General features: G+C 42.8%; 1 protein-coding gene across 1 annotated transcript in view; it reads left to right on the top strand.

Annotated features, from left to right (window-relative positions):
* Positions 1-16,565, top strand: part of ITPKA (inositol-trisphosphate 3-kinase A) — a 39,460-nt gene that overhangs the window by 15,632 nt on the left and 7,263 nt on the right. Inside the window, exons 3-5 of the mRNA XM_054276223.1 lie at positions 8,280-8,376; positions 10,525-10,738; positions 12,362-12,566. Of these exons, the coding sequence (XP_054132198.1) occupies positions 8,280-8,376; positions 10,525-10,738; positions 12,362-12,566 (516 nt within the window). The remainder of the gene's footprint in view (positions 1-8,279; positions 8,377-10,524; positions 10,739-12,361; positions 12,567-16,565) is intronic.

Below are 16,565 nucleotides of genomic sequence, written 5' to 3' on the forward strand. Positions count from 1 at the left end.
CACGGGAAGATCAACTGTGTGACAAAGCAGGGAGTGTTAAGTTCCCTTGGGAACTTAAATGCAGAAATGGTCACGGCTGCCAAGGCATCCTTAGGAGGAGAGGGCTCAGGGATATCCTTGACCAGGGATGTGGTTACGCTGTATTCCTTGAGCAACAGCTGACAGCGTTTGAAGTGACACCGTTCCCTAGCAGGAGGCCATTTGCTGTGATTTGGCCAGATGATCAGTTGGCATTGATTGGCATGGATGTCAGTGTGAAGAATGATGCTGTTGCCTGTCAGGGCACAGACAGTCCAAAGCCCACGCTTGCAGCTCCGGACTCTGGACCAGGATCATAGTGCAGTTATCATAATGCGGCATTCTGGTCCCAAATAGCTTTTTGTCTAGTCAGAAACACTGACTGCTCTGTGGATCAGTGTTTGCTGCTTCAGGAACCTGTTTCCTGCCCAGGACCAAGAGAAGGTGAGATGTGGTAATGATGGGGCTGAGTTGCTGTAGGAGCCTTGCCCTGCCTTGGGAGCTGAATTAAGTGTTGCGCTCAGGAGCTCCGTGATAAAGGTTTGTGTGAGGGTTCACTCACATACATTTGGGGAGCATTCTCCTACTTAACTTGCTCTTTCACCTCCTACCCATTGAGATCTTTGTGATTCATGTCTGATTCAGCCAAGTGGGTAGTAGACTTGGCAGCAAGAATCTCCTGAGCTTGAGGATTCCAGGAACCTTTAATAGGGGGCAAGAGCACAGAAACTGGCTGCTGAAAGTATAATTTCTATTATAAATTCAGGGATTTGCTGTCATTGTTCAGGGCATTTTTGTTTTAGCTATGGAAAATCTTGCTCCTTGCTTCCCTACACAGAGCCTTTGTGGATATTTCAGTTATATTTCTCCCAACAAATATGGTGAAAATGTCATGTATACCTCACTTGCTCTGTGTCTTGTAAGATGGTCTAAGTTTCTTCAAATACCAGATGATCTTAAGCCTAGGACTTGTTATAGTCTGGATAATTATAAAAAAAGTAAAAAGTAATGGAATTTTCATAATCTGCAATCAAAGGCTTTTACAATCTGCTTTAGGTGTTTTAAAAGCATGCATGAATGTGTATGCATATATTACTAGAAGAAACACTGAGGATAATTGTGTTTTGCTTACATTTGGCATAAAAATGTCAGCTGGTTCAGGTTCTGGATCTGACCAAGATGACTGCCTGCCTGTTTCATCTCTGCAAAGACAACTACACTAAGACTCAAACTGAAAGAACTCAAAACCAGAATGCCTTGATAGGCAAATTTTGTGACTGTAACCGGAAAGATACTGTGTTGCTCAGCAACTCTCACTATCTTTTAAATTTTTTTTTCTTATATAACATCACTCAGATCCTCATTTCTCTCCATGAAGTGAAACCATATGGTGAACTGTCCCAGAGCTATACTCCTTGAGAGAATGAAATCCCTAATAACCATTGAAGCTGGCTGCTGGGAAGCTGCACCTGTGGAGCAGTCTTTGGTTTGGGCAAACTGTGCTGATAACAACTTGTCTTGGTAGAGTATTGTGATTTTGACAAAGCAGTAGATACTTTGCTTAAGTGTTATGTGGGTTTTTTTTTTAGTAGATCGTAATTATAGTACTGTTGTTATTGACTACATTCAAACAGAGAAAGAAGCAGATCTAATTACTCAGTAATTAAATTAGGCCCCTAATTTTCTTGGTTGTGATTTGCTCAAAATTATTTCTCATGAAAGCTTTTTATAGTAGTGGCAGGTATTGACTGTGTTGAAACAGATGAAAAGAAAGTTTTGTTTCAGCTAGGTTTAGTCCATTAAAATAATATGATTAATAGCTTTAGACCTACATTTAAATTCTTTACCTCTGTAGGTCCAGTATGTCAGGTGAAAGCCAATTCAAATAAAATGGCAAGCAGTAGTAGTGAAAGCAGAGAACAAATATATTTTAATTTTCTGAATTATTTAAATAATTTAATAAAATGGCATAAATAATTAGGAAAACAAATTAGCCTTCGAACTGATTTCAGTTTTAATAAACTATGGTAAATAAAGCAGTCAAGGGTTTTGTAAATAAAATTAACTCAGAGGTTTTATAAAACATTTTAAGTAAATGTATATAAAAGTAAAAAAAGTGTACATAAAAAGTAAAACTGGAGGCCAAGAAGGCCAATGGTATCCTGGAATGCATTAGGAAGAGCATTGCCAGCAGGTCTAGGGAAGTGATTTGACCCTTCTACTTAGCCCTTGTGAACTGCATTTGTGCTCCTCAGTACAAGGGAGACATGGAGCTCCTGGAGCAGGTCCAGAGAAGGGCTTTGGAGAGGATTAGGAGACTGAAGCAACTCTTATGAGGAAAGGCTGAGGAAGCTGGGCCTGCTCAGCCTCAAAAAGAGAAAAATGAGAGGGGGCCTCGTCAATGTCTATCAGTGTCTGAAGGGAGGGTGTCAGAGGATGGAGCCAGGCTCTGCTTGGTGGTGCCCAGCAACAGGACAAGAGACAGTGAGCAGAACCTGAAGCAAAGGAAGTTCCACCTGAATAGGGGGCAGAACTTCTGCAGGTGGCCAAGCACTGGAACGGGTTGCCTAGCAAGGTTGTGAAGTCTCCTTCACTGGAGATAGTCCAGAACCATCTGGATGCAGTCCTGTGCCACGTACTCTAGAATGGCCCTGCTTGGGCAGAGAGGTTGGCCAGATGACCCACTGTGCTCCCTTCCAACCCGACCCATTCTGTGAAGCAATAATAAAACTGTAGAAGATACAGAGTTTAAAAGAAACAGTTATGAACAGAAAGTGACCAGCTGCTCACACTGATACTTAAGCCACCTGTGTGAGTAATGTTGTGTGTAATATTGTGGACCTCCTGAGGATTTGTTGTGTCACTCAGAGTAGTAAGGATGCTAATGTGTGACCAGGAAGGAAGAGAAGAGGGGCAAAAAAGCCAACCCAGCAGAAAGGTGAGTCGCTGGAGAATGACTAATTCTGTGCCTGGATAAGTCATAACTGATACCCAGTTTAGTAATTCTTAGTATTATTTTTGGGCCTCATAGAAGGCAGTTCCAGCCACTGACTGGTCTGACGAGTTCCCAGACACTTTTTACATTTCCAGACACTGTTGCTGTGGTTACTGTGCCCCAAAGGAGGCCAACACTCATCACCTTCTCATGTGCCCGCTGCTCACTGTGCTGGCCAAGATCCCTGGCAAGGGGTTGCTCAGTGCTCCTGCATTTTGGGCTCATGGCTCTTACAGGATTGTTCTGAAATGCACATAGTAACTTTTTGATAATTATAGTTTTCTGTACTCCTCACAAGTCCCTGTGGAGGACCTTTGTTCCTTCTAGGAGTTGGTGAGACACTGAGTAGGCAGTGGCAACCAGCATTACAGATTAGATTTCAGCCCCCATGTCCCAGAGTGGCAGAATTTAGCCTAAATGATGTAAAGGCTTTAAGAGAACAGTAGGTAATGATGACTGACTGACAATTAAGTACTGTTTCTTAAAGCCTTCTAGGAAAAAAAAGGATTACTAAAAAAATTTCTCATTATCCTTTTGTTTCTTGCTGTCATAATAGCTTTCTTATGTAGGCTTTGTATTATGCACAAAAACAAAGACAAAAAAAGACAACGGGATCTTGGGTAAAGAAATGGCTGAAATTTACCCAGTGAAATGATTCAGTGGTCATTGTTTACACTTGCCTAACAGAATTTCCATGATGATTTACCAGCTCAGGCAAGAAACTACACCTCCACTCTGCTGCTGATGGAATAATGGATATTTTTAAAGACCCTGTTGATTTATATTGAATTTTAGTGTTCTTTTGTTCTTCAACTCATTATAGTTTCAAGTAATATGCCAGAATTATGAAAGCTAAATTACTTCATTTTTCTGAAGAAAAGGTTTTTCTTATTCCCCCAATGCTTCCTAATTTAGATGTGACTGATTTTTTAAATTATTATAATTGCTGAAATTCCTAAGTGAAACAAATTCTTATGTATGTTACCTGTTTATTTCTTGCTTGAGGGTAGTTACATGTGTTTCAGACATTCACAGAACTGAGATATTATTGTTTTATTTTTACCCTTAAATAAGTGAGAGATTTTATTTATTTTTCCATAGAACAGCAGAGGAGTGTTCAGGTCCCTATGCACTGTTGTCTTTAGGAATTAGAGTGGTTCTCCTGTTCCTGAGGAATTCAGCATGTGCTCAGAGACATGCTAGTTGCTCTGTACTGCCTGTAAAACAACAGTAGCAACTAAAAAAGCCCTATCCAATTCAGGGAGTTTGCACTAATCTCTTCAGTGAGCTTGCTTGTTAGGGTGTTACAGCTCTTGTCCTGCAGTAGTGGGAGGGTTTCAGGAAAGTCTGGGATTTCCTGGAGATGTATTCTTAGGGACAGTGGGGTCTGAGGCCAAACCCCTTCAAATGGATGAAATACCTCCCAGAGTTCAGTGGATTTTCTTCAGGCAAGGCATACATCCTCTGGTGTGTTTGTGCAGGCTCATCATGGCTGGGCCTCTGCACACTGGCTGTGTGTGAAGTTGCATGCTTATCATGTGAAAGGCCCGGAGAAATGGGGGCTCACACAAACCAATGGTGCTCGGTTACTGCTGCCCTCTACTCTCCCTTAAAGGATGGACAGGATGGCAGCAGCCGCCTTTATCCAGGGTAGGAGAGGTGGGGAATACCTCACCCAGGCAGCATCTTGTCTGTGTATGCACTGAGCAGGCCTGCACATCTGCTGCATGGATGTGTGCTTCTCTTCAGAGCTGCGCTTCCAATTCAGGAAAGTGAGTCAAGAGAGTAATCCAGGTAGCAGATCAGATACCAAACCACAGTTCCTTTGCATGCTCTGAGGCTGCATTGCATTAATTGCCTCTCCCCTTCTCTTCCCTGAAATTTTGTCCATTTGCTGCCAGGGGCACACGTGCCGTGGCACAGACTGTCACTTGGTCTGCCCCATTGGCAGAAAACTTGCTTTTCCCTCCTTAGTGCCCCACACCTTTTGTGTGTTGCTCAGGGGTGTTTATATCATGTGTCAGTTAAAGTTTACATCGAGTAACTTACGTGCTGAGTCTAAGAGTGTTAATATTTTTCAGGTTTGCTTCTTGACTCTTTTGGAATGCCTTTCTTCTTACTGTTGGAAAACTCTTGAGCATGTTGAGGCATATAAAGCAGCATCAGTGATGTCAATTCTGAGATACCTGACTTTCTCCTGGGAATCTAGAAGAAGTGAGGTCTTGGAGAAACCCAGGCAGAGAAAAAAATCAAGGAAGACTAGCAGAAGAAACAGGAGCAGAGGGAGATAAGGCTGCAAATACAGATGGACAGTGGTAGAAGCCCTCTTTGCCATTGCAGCATAAAGCAGTGATTTGAAAAGCACATAATGCCATTGCTAACAAAGAAGAAGAGATCTTACTTTAGAAATAGAAGTGAGAATGATTCCTCCTACAGCAAGCACACAAAGTTTTCATCTTCCCACTCACACCACTGCTCTACCAGCATGCAGCCCTGCTTGCATCCTGGCAATTTGTACCCTGGGTTGAGTGAGCTGGGAGGCTAGAAATTGAGGCAGAGGAAAGTGAAACTGCTGAACCCCTGCTGATGGCAACACTCCCCACAGGACAGGCCTGAAGGCAATCCTTTCCCTCCTAGCTTGAGCCTTCTGCTTTCCTTATCTTGAGGGGGAGGAGAGGTTGTGAAGAGATTATTTAAAATTAAGAAAGGTAAATAAAAATTGTCAGTGTCTGTTTACTGGATGAGTAGCTTAAACATCCTTATCCAAGGCAGCTGTAACCTAAGCAGCCAAAGTCCACTGGAGCTGGGGCTGAGTTTGGCCCATTGTCTCTCCTTCACGCCCACAGTACAAATAAAAGCTTCAGCTTCTTAGCATTTGGTGGGAGGGAGGAGGCAGGAGAGCCACTGGAGTGTGATGTTGCATTGACAGTTGATGTGCATTCGTTGAGAATCTGTGCCTCTCGTTAGTGGTGCGTGCAGCAGTATGACAAGTCACTGGGAGGCAGGATGCAGTTTGTTAGCAGTGGAACTTTATGATGTGTGGGGGGTCTTTATGGCAGAGTTATGGAGCAATGTTGACTTCTGATTAAGGGATGGGGAAAAAACTGTGTTGCCCTGAAAACTGGTCTGGAATCTTAAAAAACTAAATCTTTGGCAGGGGCTACATTCAAGGAAGTCATTTTAATTCATAATAATGGGGTTTTGTCAACTATTGTTTAAATAACTTGGGATTCTGTCCTTCTGAAGTAGAAACAGCACAGCAGCCTGAAGAGCTTCTGCTATCAGTGAAATCTCACAAATAAACTAGACAAAAATAATTTCTTTGCTACTTGAAAAACAGAATTTACATTGCACTTTTCTCCAGAAGGAGGCTATGGACGTATTTAAGTGGTGTTGAAGAGTCGCTCATCCTCACAGCTGGGTCTGCAATAGACACAAGTCACTGTTCAACACTACAAGGCTGCGGTTTGGAGCAGCTTAAGGCAAATTTTAAAAAATATTAAATCCAAATAATATAGCATATGAACCTGCAGAAGTTATTTATGCAATTGGAGTTTAGCTAGAGCTAGTAACATCTGTGGAGTTTTAATAAGTGCAACTGAGTCTTCATAATTCTCAAACATCCAGGATTTTTTCTGGATGCTTCCTCTCACTGGTACAGTATGTTTTCAAAAGTATGGGGAACATATCTGACTAAGAGTGAATTAATTTCAGCTCAAACTCCATTAAAACCCAAAGTTTAATAGACAGAAGCAATCTCATTTCAGAGTAAGTATGCTCGCATGGCAATTATGTTGTTATGTCAGTTTAATTTGAAGCATTACTTAAAACTTTCTTGTGAGGGCAAATCCTTAAAAAAAAATCACTTGTGTCTGTGGTTCATATATGTTCTTGATACATTCTAAGATAACTGCAGGTTTTTGCCCTCACACGGTGACCAGTGTTGCTGGAGGGTACCTTATAAGAAATATTGTGTAAGTTAATAAGTTTGGGGAAGCGTGGCCAGGTCAGAGAGTGATCTGGAGAGCAACATTTTGCCTGTGTATCATTTCCTGCAATTTCACATTTTCTGTTTTACACTTAGAGTGTAGAAGGCAATAAAAATTACTTATCCTAAGCATCTAAATCTCCAGATCAATATCCATGCTAGAGAAGACTGTTGTTTTGAATGTGTATTTTCCAGTCGATGAGCAGGCACCTAAACTTGTTTTCAGCATCATCAATACTTCCCATTGATTTTGGTGATTTCCAATTGAGCCATTGATAAACTCTTCTGTAAGTGCTGCCTCATTCCCAGCTACACCTGATCCCAACAAAACCTCCTTGGCACTAAACTGTCATGCCATAAATATAATGCAGCTCCATTTTTCTTCTCCAGCAGGGTGTTCTGTTCTAGTGATAGAAGAACTGAGCCTGCTGTCCTTGTTTGTAAAGCACTTTGGGATCCTTCCAACTGTAACATGAATGCTGGTGGGCTGTAGTTCTCTCCCATCTGGGTTTCAGTTCCAGAGCATGAGACTTTTTCACTTTCTGCTTTTTTTTTTCCTGCCTTTGTGACAGAGCACTCAGCTGCTCTTTGTGAGCAGCTGTTCTGTTTCCCTGTCTGCCTGCAGCGGTACCCAGACAGCTGCAGCCAAAGGTTGCCAGAGCAATGCCCAGCTTTGTTAAAAAGTAACCGGATTGGGAAAGAGGGGAGGGAGCAGGAAAATTCATGACCTGGAGTAGATTCTACAGCACGCTGTCAGTGGGTGCCGAGGGAGCTGGGTGAGCTCCGTGTCCGGCTGGAGATGCACTTTCTGTGCAGGTGTCCCAGTAGGATTTACCTGCTGACTTGGGGAAAGCTGCTAATCATGAGGTGAGGCTGAAGTTCCCTGGGAAAGAAAGTGTTGCTGACAGTGACAAGCAGCTTATGTGCATGTCTCATGGAAACTTAAACGTGCGTATGTGTGCATGTGTGTGTTCATTCAGCATCTGCTGTCCACATACTCTGTGACTCACACACGGAGGGCGAGGTGTGGCTAAGAACAGGCCTGTGACGTGCACTATGACTTTTTTTTCCCCTCCTTATAGGCAGCTTTCTTGTGCATGGCAGGACGTTATCTTTATTTGTCCATTCTTGGGTTTGTGTGCATAATTTTCCAACAATGATGACAGTGTTTGTTTTGTGGTTCCACCTTGGAGCACTTACACATTAGTGAGGAACAATTCAATGTGGCGTGTCAGGATTTCAGCTTTTGCCCAACTTAAGATTTCTTTTCTTTTCCAGAAAAAAGCATGGCATACAATTAAAACAATGGTTAACTTGCCAGTCATCAGCCCCTTCAAGAAACGCTACTCATGGGTGCAGCTGGCTGGGCATACAGGTGAGAGGGGTATCTTCAGTGTGTTTGTCTCTGGAGTGAGGATGACTGCAGCATGGAGAACAGTCTTTCTCTGTTTACTTCCTTCCTTCAGGTGAAAAGGAAGCAGGCAATATCACACAAATCTGTGACCTAAAACATATTTCAGTTGTGGTGTGAATAGGGAAATGGGAGTGATATACCTGAATAAGGAGATCAGCAGGGAAGCAATGATCAGACTCTGGAGAAGGGCCAGGCTTGTAAGGTGATGTGTGTAAAATACTTGTTAGAGGGAAACAAGGGGTTGGGGAGCTAAAGCCCTAATCTATCTGGTGCTGTTGGTTGCAGTATGGGATCATTTTTCCTGACTGAGTAGCCAGTAGTTAGTTCTCTAGGGGGAAGGATTACTGTCCATGTCTGTATGTGCTTCAGCCCTGGAAAGGACAGTGTTTCTAACACCACTCCAAACCCCTCATCTGAATGTAGGTCCTTGGGTGGAAAACAAATGGGAAAATTCCCTTGTTGACCATGTTTTTGCATTGTGAGTCTGTCATTGTTCACTGTACGAGTGCAAGGAGCAGCTCAGTTGGTTGGTTCTAGTTTTGTGTCTGTAAAAATTGGTAGGTGTCCTCCTGATGGAGGCTTAGTTTCATTTGTAAGGCAAAAAAACAACAAAGAGAAGTCAATGGGTTTTTGTCTCTCGTGCTTCATATAATTCCTGTGCAGTGCTGGTGGGGGTTTATTAGTACACATGTGGGCAGGCACCCACGCTGCATCGTGCTGTAATGCAGTACGTGAACCACCTCTGTGTATGCTGATGCCCTAATATGGTGCACTTCAAAGCTGTGCTGAGAAATCTACTGAGCCCTAGAAATTGAGTAACTGTATTTTGCACAGTGTTGTTCTTGTGTCTGATTTGTATCACACAAAGTGCCAAGATGACCCAGTCTTAATGCAGTTTTTGTCACAGAAGTGTGGAGTTTGCTTTGTCTGTGTGGAGTGAGGCACTGGTCATGTAATCATCACCCTTCTGGACACTCACATAGTGGGGTGGAAGAGGAGAGTTAAGAGTTTATTAGAAGCTGATTAGGAGAGATACTGTTCCAGTTTCCTTTTAGCAGTGTTCTGTGGTTGGGTTTACTCTGTCCTTTCTGCAGCTGTTCTCCTCTGATATGACAGTTTTTTTCTGAACTAAAACCTGAGCTGTTACCAGCCTTGCCCTTTTGCCAAGGCAGTGCCTGTTCTGGGATTTGTCAGAGAAGAACCAGTTTGCAATGGCTGAAGGATCCCGCTGTGATAAAGGTTGAGTGTTATCCCCAGGGTTAGTGAGGCTTCTACTTTGGTGCCCACTTTATTCTGTCTCAATTAAAGGGTGCCTCTGAATGAAACGTGCACTTTCCTTAGACACTGTTGGCAGGTTGCAAGGATAGGAGAGCATTTGGAAACTCCAGACAGGTGGAGGCTGATTACTGCTAATTGTGGCCTCTGCAGATGTCATTTGTCCTGAATAGCGTTCAGACAGAGGGCTGTACAAAGCACTTCGCCCTCCAGGCTGTACCTGCAGGGCATTAGCAGATAAGCAGGTTTCCAGAGGAGAGGCAATACCTGCAGGCAGGCGCAGCCACAGAGTGTGTGTGTGTGTGTGGGGAAAGGGCAGTGCCTGGCTTCTGCCTGGCTCTGGCTCTTTAAGTATCACTGATGGATGTGCTGCCTCTGTCTGGACACGCTCAGCAGGTGTGTGTACCCTGTGTGAGGATTAAGGACAAAGCCAGTGCTGGCAGTGTTATGCAGCTTTAAAATAGCCTGTCAGAGGATTAATGATGAATTCTGGCTCGTGGCTTCTTCCTGTGCATTTTAGCAAGTATAGTACTGTTTAATAACCTAGCAAAGATTAGCGTAGAAAAAAATCCAAACAGCCCAAAGGCCTGAAGGAACTGCACTCTTAAAGCCATAAATTCTGACATGGGAATGTATCCAAACGGACTTTCACTGCTAACAATTGTTCGTCCTGTCTGTTTTATTTTTTATGGAAAGCATCTTATCTCTTTTCTTCAGGGGAAATCTTGAACTGCCGCTATAAGACTGAGATAGATGAAACTGGAATGGTGGGGGAAGGGGTTTTTCTCTTTTGCTTGTCAATCTTGTCAGCAAGTGTTTGATTTTCTTTTTTAGGGAATTTCAAGGCAGCTGATAGTGGGAAGATTCTGAAACGTTTCTCAGAGAATGAAAAGGAGTGTTTTGAACGATTGATGAAGGATCCACTACGCTCCTGCGTCCCTTGCTTCCATGGCGTGGTGGAGAGAGATGGCGAGAGCTACATCCAGCTGGATGACTTGCTCACTGATTTTGAAGGGCCAAGTGTGATGGACTGCAAGATGGGGATCAGGTGGGGTGAATGAAAGAGAATGTACTTTCTCTGCTTTGAAGGAAGGGGGAGATGTGGTCATGCTCACAGTCACTTTGGACAACCTGAGGACAATATGTCCCATTATTGCCAGTTTGTACATGGATTCTGGAAGCTAGTTGATCTATATCCTCAAAAACTATCCACGTCAAGAAATGTTCAGGGGGGATTTAAGAGAAAGTTTTTCTGAAATGGCCTGATAATACATGGGAAAAAATGACATGACTTATTCACTGCCAGTTCATTGAATCTTTGTGCATGCAGTGATTCAGAAAGCCTCACAAAGTAAAATTTCCATCTCCCGATGCAAATGATGGAATACCAGTGTGAAAGCCCATTTCCAATGCTTGAATGAGTCTTTGCTGGTATTGATCTTTTCTTTAAAGAGTTGACCATTTGCTCAGGACTGACTGTGTTTTTCCATACTCTGACATCTTGAGGTGTTGCTATCTCTTTGTTCTCCAGGTTCTCACTTTCTTTTCCATTCATTGTCTGTGATTAAAATGAATGCATCAAAAATACTATCTAAGTACTTTTATATAACTACTATATAACAAAGAGATAGACATTTGTTGAGATCCTGGAGTAAGGTAACAGTACAGAGAAATATGAGCTGTCATAGTAATCCGTCAGCTGGGATGTCAGCTCAGATGCTCAAGAGTTATTGTCATAAATTAGTTACTCTACTTACAGGAGTGCAGATATGCCTTTTTTAAATAGATGCAAAAATTTAAATTACTTAGATGTAGCAGTTCTTCTGAACTGGTATGTTCAGAAGAAATAGGAGAATGATTTGCAACAATACATACACATTTTGTTGAAAATAGGTGACATTCTGGCAGTGAGTGACATCATCTCCTGGTTTGTTACGCTGTGATGAAGAACGTAGACTTCAGGCACTTGACAAAGTGCAGGCTTTAGGAATCCAGTGGAATGTAGAAAACATGGATAGTGCCTTTCTAATGGCTACCAGATTAGCAGATTGATAAGAGCAAAAGGCAGGAGTTTTGTGCCTCTTCACCTTCCTGTTCTTAGCTACCTCTTCTGGTTTGGAACTACTCTGATAATCTGCTTTACTCTAGTTTTTTCTATATGAAGAGTGACACTGTCTTTCACTGAGGTGCATTAAGTAAAACTTAAACTGAGGCCTAAAAAAATTACCCACGACTGTTTTAAAGTTTTTTGAGGAGAGAGAATTCAGTAAGTCTTCAATAGCCCTATTTTTTTTTAAATTTCATTATAAGTGATCTCTCCTACCTGTCCTTTGAAAACGCAGTTCTATTTTATGGCACAGTGGGAATTCAGCTTCCTCCTATTCTGTAACCAGGAAATAATCATAACTTGTAACAGCAAGTAAAGGTATAGGTAGAACAAGAAGTGAATTAGAATTCCTGATTCCTGGGGCTGTTTCACTAAATATGCCTGTGTACTGTGTACACTAAATATGCCAGTCATTGCTCTGTGTACTTTGGTTTCCCCATATGCAGAACTGGGGCAATGATAAGGCTTATTTTCCTGGTTGTTGTTTCTTGAGGCCAGTTTGTGAGCTATAAAAAGAAATGTTGAGGAAGTCCTTAAGGATGTGTTGGGATGTGATGTTTGCAGAACATACCTGGAGGAAGAGCTGACTAAGGCACGAGAGAAACCAAAGCTGCGTAAGGACATGTACAAGAAAATGATTGAAGTGGATCCTCTTGCTCCCACGGCTGAAGAGAACGCCCAGCACGCTGTCACCAAACCCCGGTACATGCAGTGGAGAGAAACCATCAGCTCCAGTGCCAACCTGGGCTTCAGGATTGAAGGAATTAAGGTAAATGTTTCACCTCTACCTGTTCCTCAAGACTGAACTTTTTTGATTTATCAAACAAGCTTGTGCACATCAGTAGCCAGCTTTTCCAAAGAATCATGTGAAAATGCACTAGCTGAAACCACAGAGTTCACTCTATTGCAGTTCTAAAGCATTCATTCTAATTGCAACAGAGTGTCAATGAATTTAAGCTTCAGATACACATCAGCCATATTTGAATCAACTACAGAGACCTTACAGGAAGGACACAAGGAGGTATGCAGTGCAGATAGAATGAAAATGAGACTGTAAGGAAGAATTCAGAACAGAAGTATTAACTCCCTCTCTGCATGCAATTTCTTTTTTTATCCAGGAACTATACATATTTATTCTAAGTGAATCACAGTAAAGTGGTTTTGTTGCAGTTACATTTATTGGCAAGGCATGTTAAAAGCATTTGCTTAGATACTCTTGGGATCAAGGAAACCACTTTTCCTTTTAAATACATGATGAGATCCAGTTTAGATGGAGCTGGAATAAAGCCAGAGCAATCCAAAATGAAATTTCTCCATCAGCCAAGTTCATCTGCTGTTCTTGATGGATAAATTTGTGTCCCTGTACCATTTCTAGAATACTACCTTACAGCCGCAGTAGAACCTTAGCAATTTTCTTTCCTACCTGTTACTCACTTAATCTTTCACAGAATCATAGAATGGACTGGGTTGGAATGGACCTTAAAGATTATGTAGTTCCAACCCCTGTGCTGCAGTAGAGCAGATTGCTCAGAGCTCCATCCAACCTGGTCTTGAAAAATTCCAGGGATGAGGCACCCACAACTTCTCTGGGCAGCCTGTTATAGTGCCTTACCCCACTTGCAGTGAAGAATCTTTTTTTTTAATACCTATTCTAAACCTACTCCCCCTTTTAAAGGATCCCTTGTCCTGTTACTGCCTGCTCTTATAAAAAACTACTCTCCATTTTTCTTGTAGGCTGCCTTCAGGTACTGTAAAACCACAGTTTGGTCATCCCAAAGCCTTTTCTTTCCCAGACTGAAAAAACCCAGTTTGCTCAGTCTTTCCTCATAGGAGAGGTTTTCCATTCCTTTAATTAACTTGGTGGCCTTCTCTGCACTTGCTCCAGCAGGTCCATGTCTGTCCTAAGTTGGGGACCCAGAGCTGAATGCAGCACTGCTGGTGGGGTCCCATGAGAGAGGAAGAGATGGGTAGAATCCCCTCCCTTGCCCTGCTGGCCATGCTGCTTTTGGATACAGCCCAGGACACAGCTGGCTTTCTGGGCTGTGAGCACACATTGCTGGGTCATGTCCAGCCTCCTATTCATCAGCTCTCCCAGGTCCTTCTCAGCAGGGCTGCTCTTGATCTGTTTGTGCCCCAGCTTGGATAGGTACTGGGGCTGCCCTGACCACGTGCAGCACTTACACTTGAACTGCAGGGGATTCCCATGGGCCCCCCTTTGAGCCTGCCTGTGTCCCTCTGGGTGGTATCCCATCCTTCAAGTGTGTCAACTGCACCACTCCAGAACCTGGATTAGTTTTGTTTCCATGTCACAATTCAAGCACATAGAAATAAGGTATAAAAGACGGTGATGCTGATGAACAGAGGCTCTTTAAATACCTCTTTCTTCTCTCTTTGCTTTGTGTCTTCTCCCTTCCTTATTCACAGATTCTCCTGCTGTGATACTGGAACTGGGGCTCCAAGCTCATGCAGTGCTGGCCCCTTGTGTGCTGTCCACCCACTCCTGACTGTTAGACACAGGCATCCTCGTGCAGGAACTGTCTGGGTGGTAGATGGTCTGGCTCCAGTCCAGCCACAACACAGGATCCTGCCTTGCCCTTTAGCCAGCTAATGATGTTATGAAGATACCTGTGTTGTTCCTGTGCAACTTATGTCTTTGTATGCTCCTCTGTGTAATGGAATCAGAAACCCAGATGATCTTGAGAGTTTTCATGTGTGTTCTTGGAAAGATAGTTGGTGAGTGAAGATGTACAGTCCCAGAGAGTAACTGAGTTAAAGGAGAACATGGGTGCTTCAGACAAACCTCCTGGCTTTTCTTTGTGGATTTGTTTCTTGTCAGAGGTAGGAGCAGTATGACACACAGACTGTGTAGTGTTTCCCTCTGTGGAGACACTGCTGTAACTGTGCACAGAAAGAATACTTAATCCTTGACTAAGTATAGAAAATACTTTGGAGCACATTCCCTTTCTATCTCCCTGTGTTGTTATGAGGAATGTAGGTATAATTTTTAAATTTTTTTTGGATGGAGAAAAGGTGGCAGAAACTAAATTGTTCAGGCAATACAGGTAGTCAGTACTGCCTGCACTGTTCCACTGAAGCTGAACTGTACATCCAGTTCTGTATTTTTGCAGAAAAGCAAAGCCATTCTGCAGGGATCCCCATTTTGGTAAGAAAGCCTGTAAAAGTCAGTGGTGCCTACTAGTGGTTGATGGGAACAAGGGGATGTTCTCCCTGACTGGACTGGTAACTCCTGGAGTTAGCTGATGAGGTATGTTGGGTTTGGTAATTCCTGCCCTGTGGCTGCTTGAATAAGAAGCAAAAGCAAAGAAAGTGAAATCATAAGCCTTTCTGTGAACTGGCTGCTGATAAATAAGATTTGATTCACCATATGCACTCCTGCAATAATGGGGTATCTTTTTGGGTTGCTCCATTTCTTATCCTTGCCTTGCTTCTGGATCTCTGAAATCAAGTCAAGTTCATTTATGGGATTTGTCCCTTTTCCTCCTATCAAAAATAATCGGAACCATTTGGTTTCCCTACAGTTGGAAGCTGTTGCTCAGTATCTTGTGCCTGCCTGATTCCAAATGCACATTTCCTGTCTGGCAGAGGCTGTCTGAAGGCCAGGCATTGCAAACATTTTCTCTATAATACTAAGCTAATGCCTGTGGCTGAGAGTTGGGATTTCTGTCTTCCCATTCTGTCAGTGAATATCTGTGCAGTTTGAAAAGTTACTTCTTCCTTTGGTACCATTCCTTTAGCTGTAGATCAGGGATAGCCATTTTCCCAGGAGGATATCAGATTTGATTCATAAATCTTTGTGAATCCATTAAGTTAACCCAGAGCCCTTTAAGGGAGGTCAGCAGAGGGCTCTGAGCAAGACCCCATGATTTAAGATGAATAGCACTGTTTTATGGAGCTGTGACACTTGCCCTCTGGAGAGCCACATCACTGTCACATCTAATAAGAACTGGCCCACAGGCTGCACTGTGTGACAGACTGCTCTGCAGTCTGTGCAGGAGTGTATGTGGAGTCCTTAGCAAAGGTATGACTTCAAGGAGTGAGTCAGGCAAGTGCCTCCTGAGGATCAAGTACCTGCAGAGCCAACATGGTTTAGAATACTGGGGTGATGCCATTCAAACTCTGGATGTTCTTTACAGCAAGTAAAGACAGACAGTAATCATGTTTCCTGCCAACCACTGGAAAGGAGCAAAATCATAAAAGTGTTAAAAAGGGAAGCAAGCAACTAGTTTGTCCAGACACGAAAGGTTAGAAAGGGAACAAACACCAAGCAGCTATTCTAGACATTGCTCTACAATCTGCAGCATAGGGAGAAATTATTTTTAAAACAGCCTTGCTCCAGTGAAGAGGTACGAGATGAAGTTTCAAATACCTTTGTGCTCTTGAGTATTATCCCAGATCAGATCAGATGGCTTCTAACGTTCACTGCCTACCTGCTGAACTGCTCTGGCATAACTTGCACATCTCATCAGGCTGACGTGGCGCTTGTGTCTGTCCAACAGCCTTGGAATAAAATTCTCTTGCATGAGAGATCTGGAGTTTTTAGCATTATTGAATGTTTTTCATGTATGTATTAGAAACGAAGTTTGGCTGTGGAATAAATAGTGTTTCACCTGCTAAGTGAATTTGGCATTTTGGTGTAGTGACTTAACATGTAGGAGACAACATATTTTATTGACCTGCTGATTTACTCACAATGAAAATGAGGGATTGGACTGAAACAATGGAGAGGAAAACAGGTTGATAATCCTGC

Source organism: Melozone crissalis, unplaced genomic scaffold (genome assembly GCF_028551555.1).
Source record: "Melozone crissalis strain CALT ecotype California unplaced genomic scaffold, PUWL_Pcris_2 ptg000018l_1, whole genome shotgun sequence".
In the NCBI taxonomy this organism is placed as follows: Eukaryota; Metazoa; Chordata; class Aves; order Passeriformes; family Passerellidae; genus Melozone; species Melozone crissalis.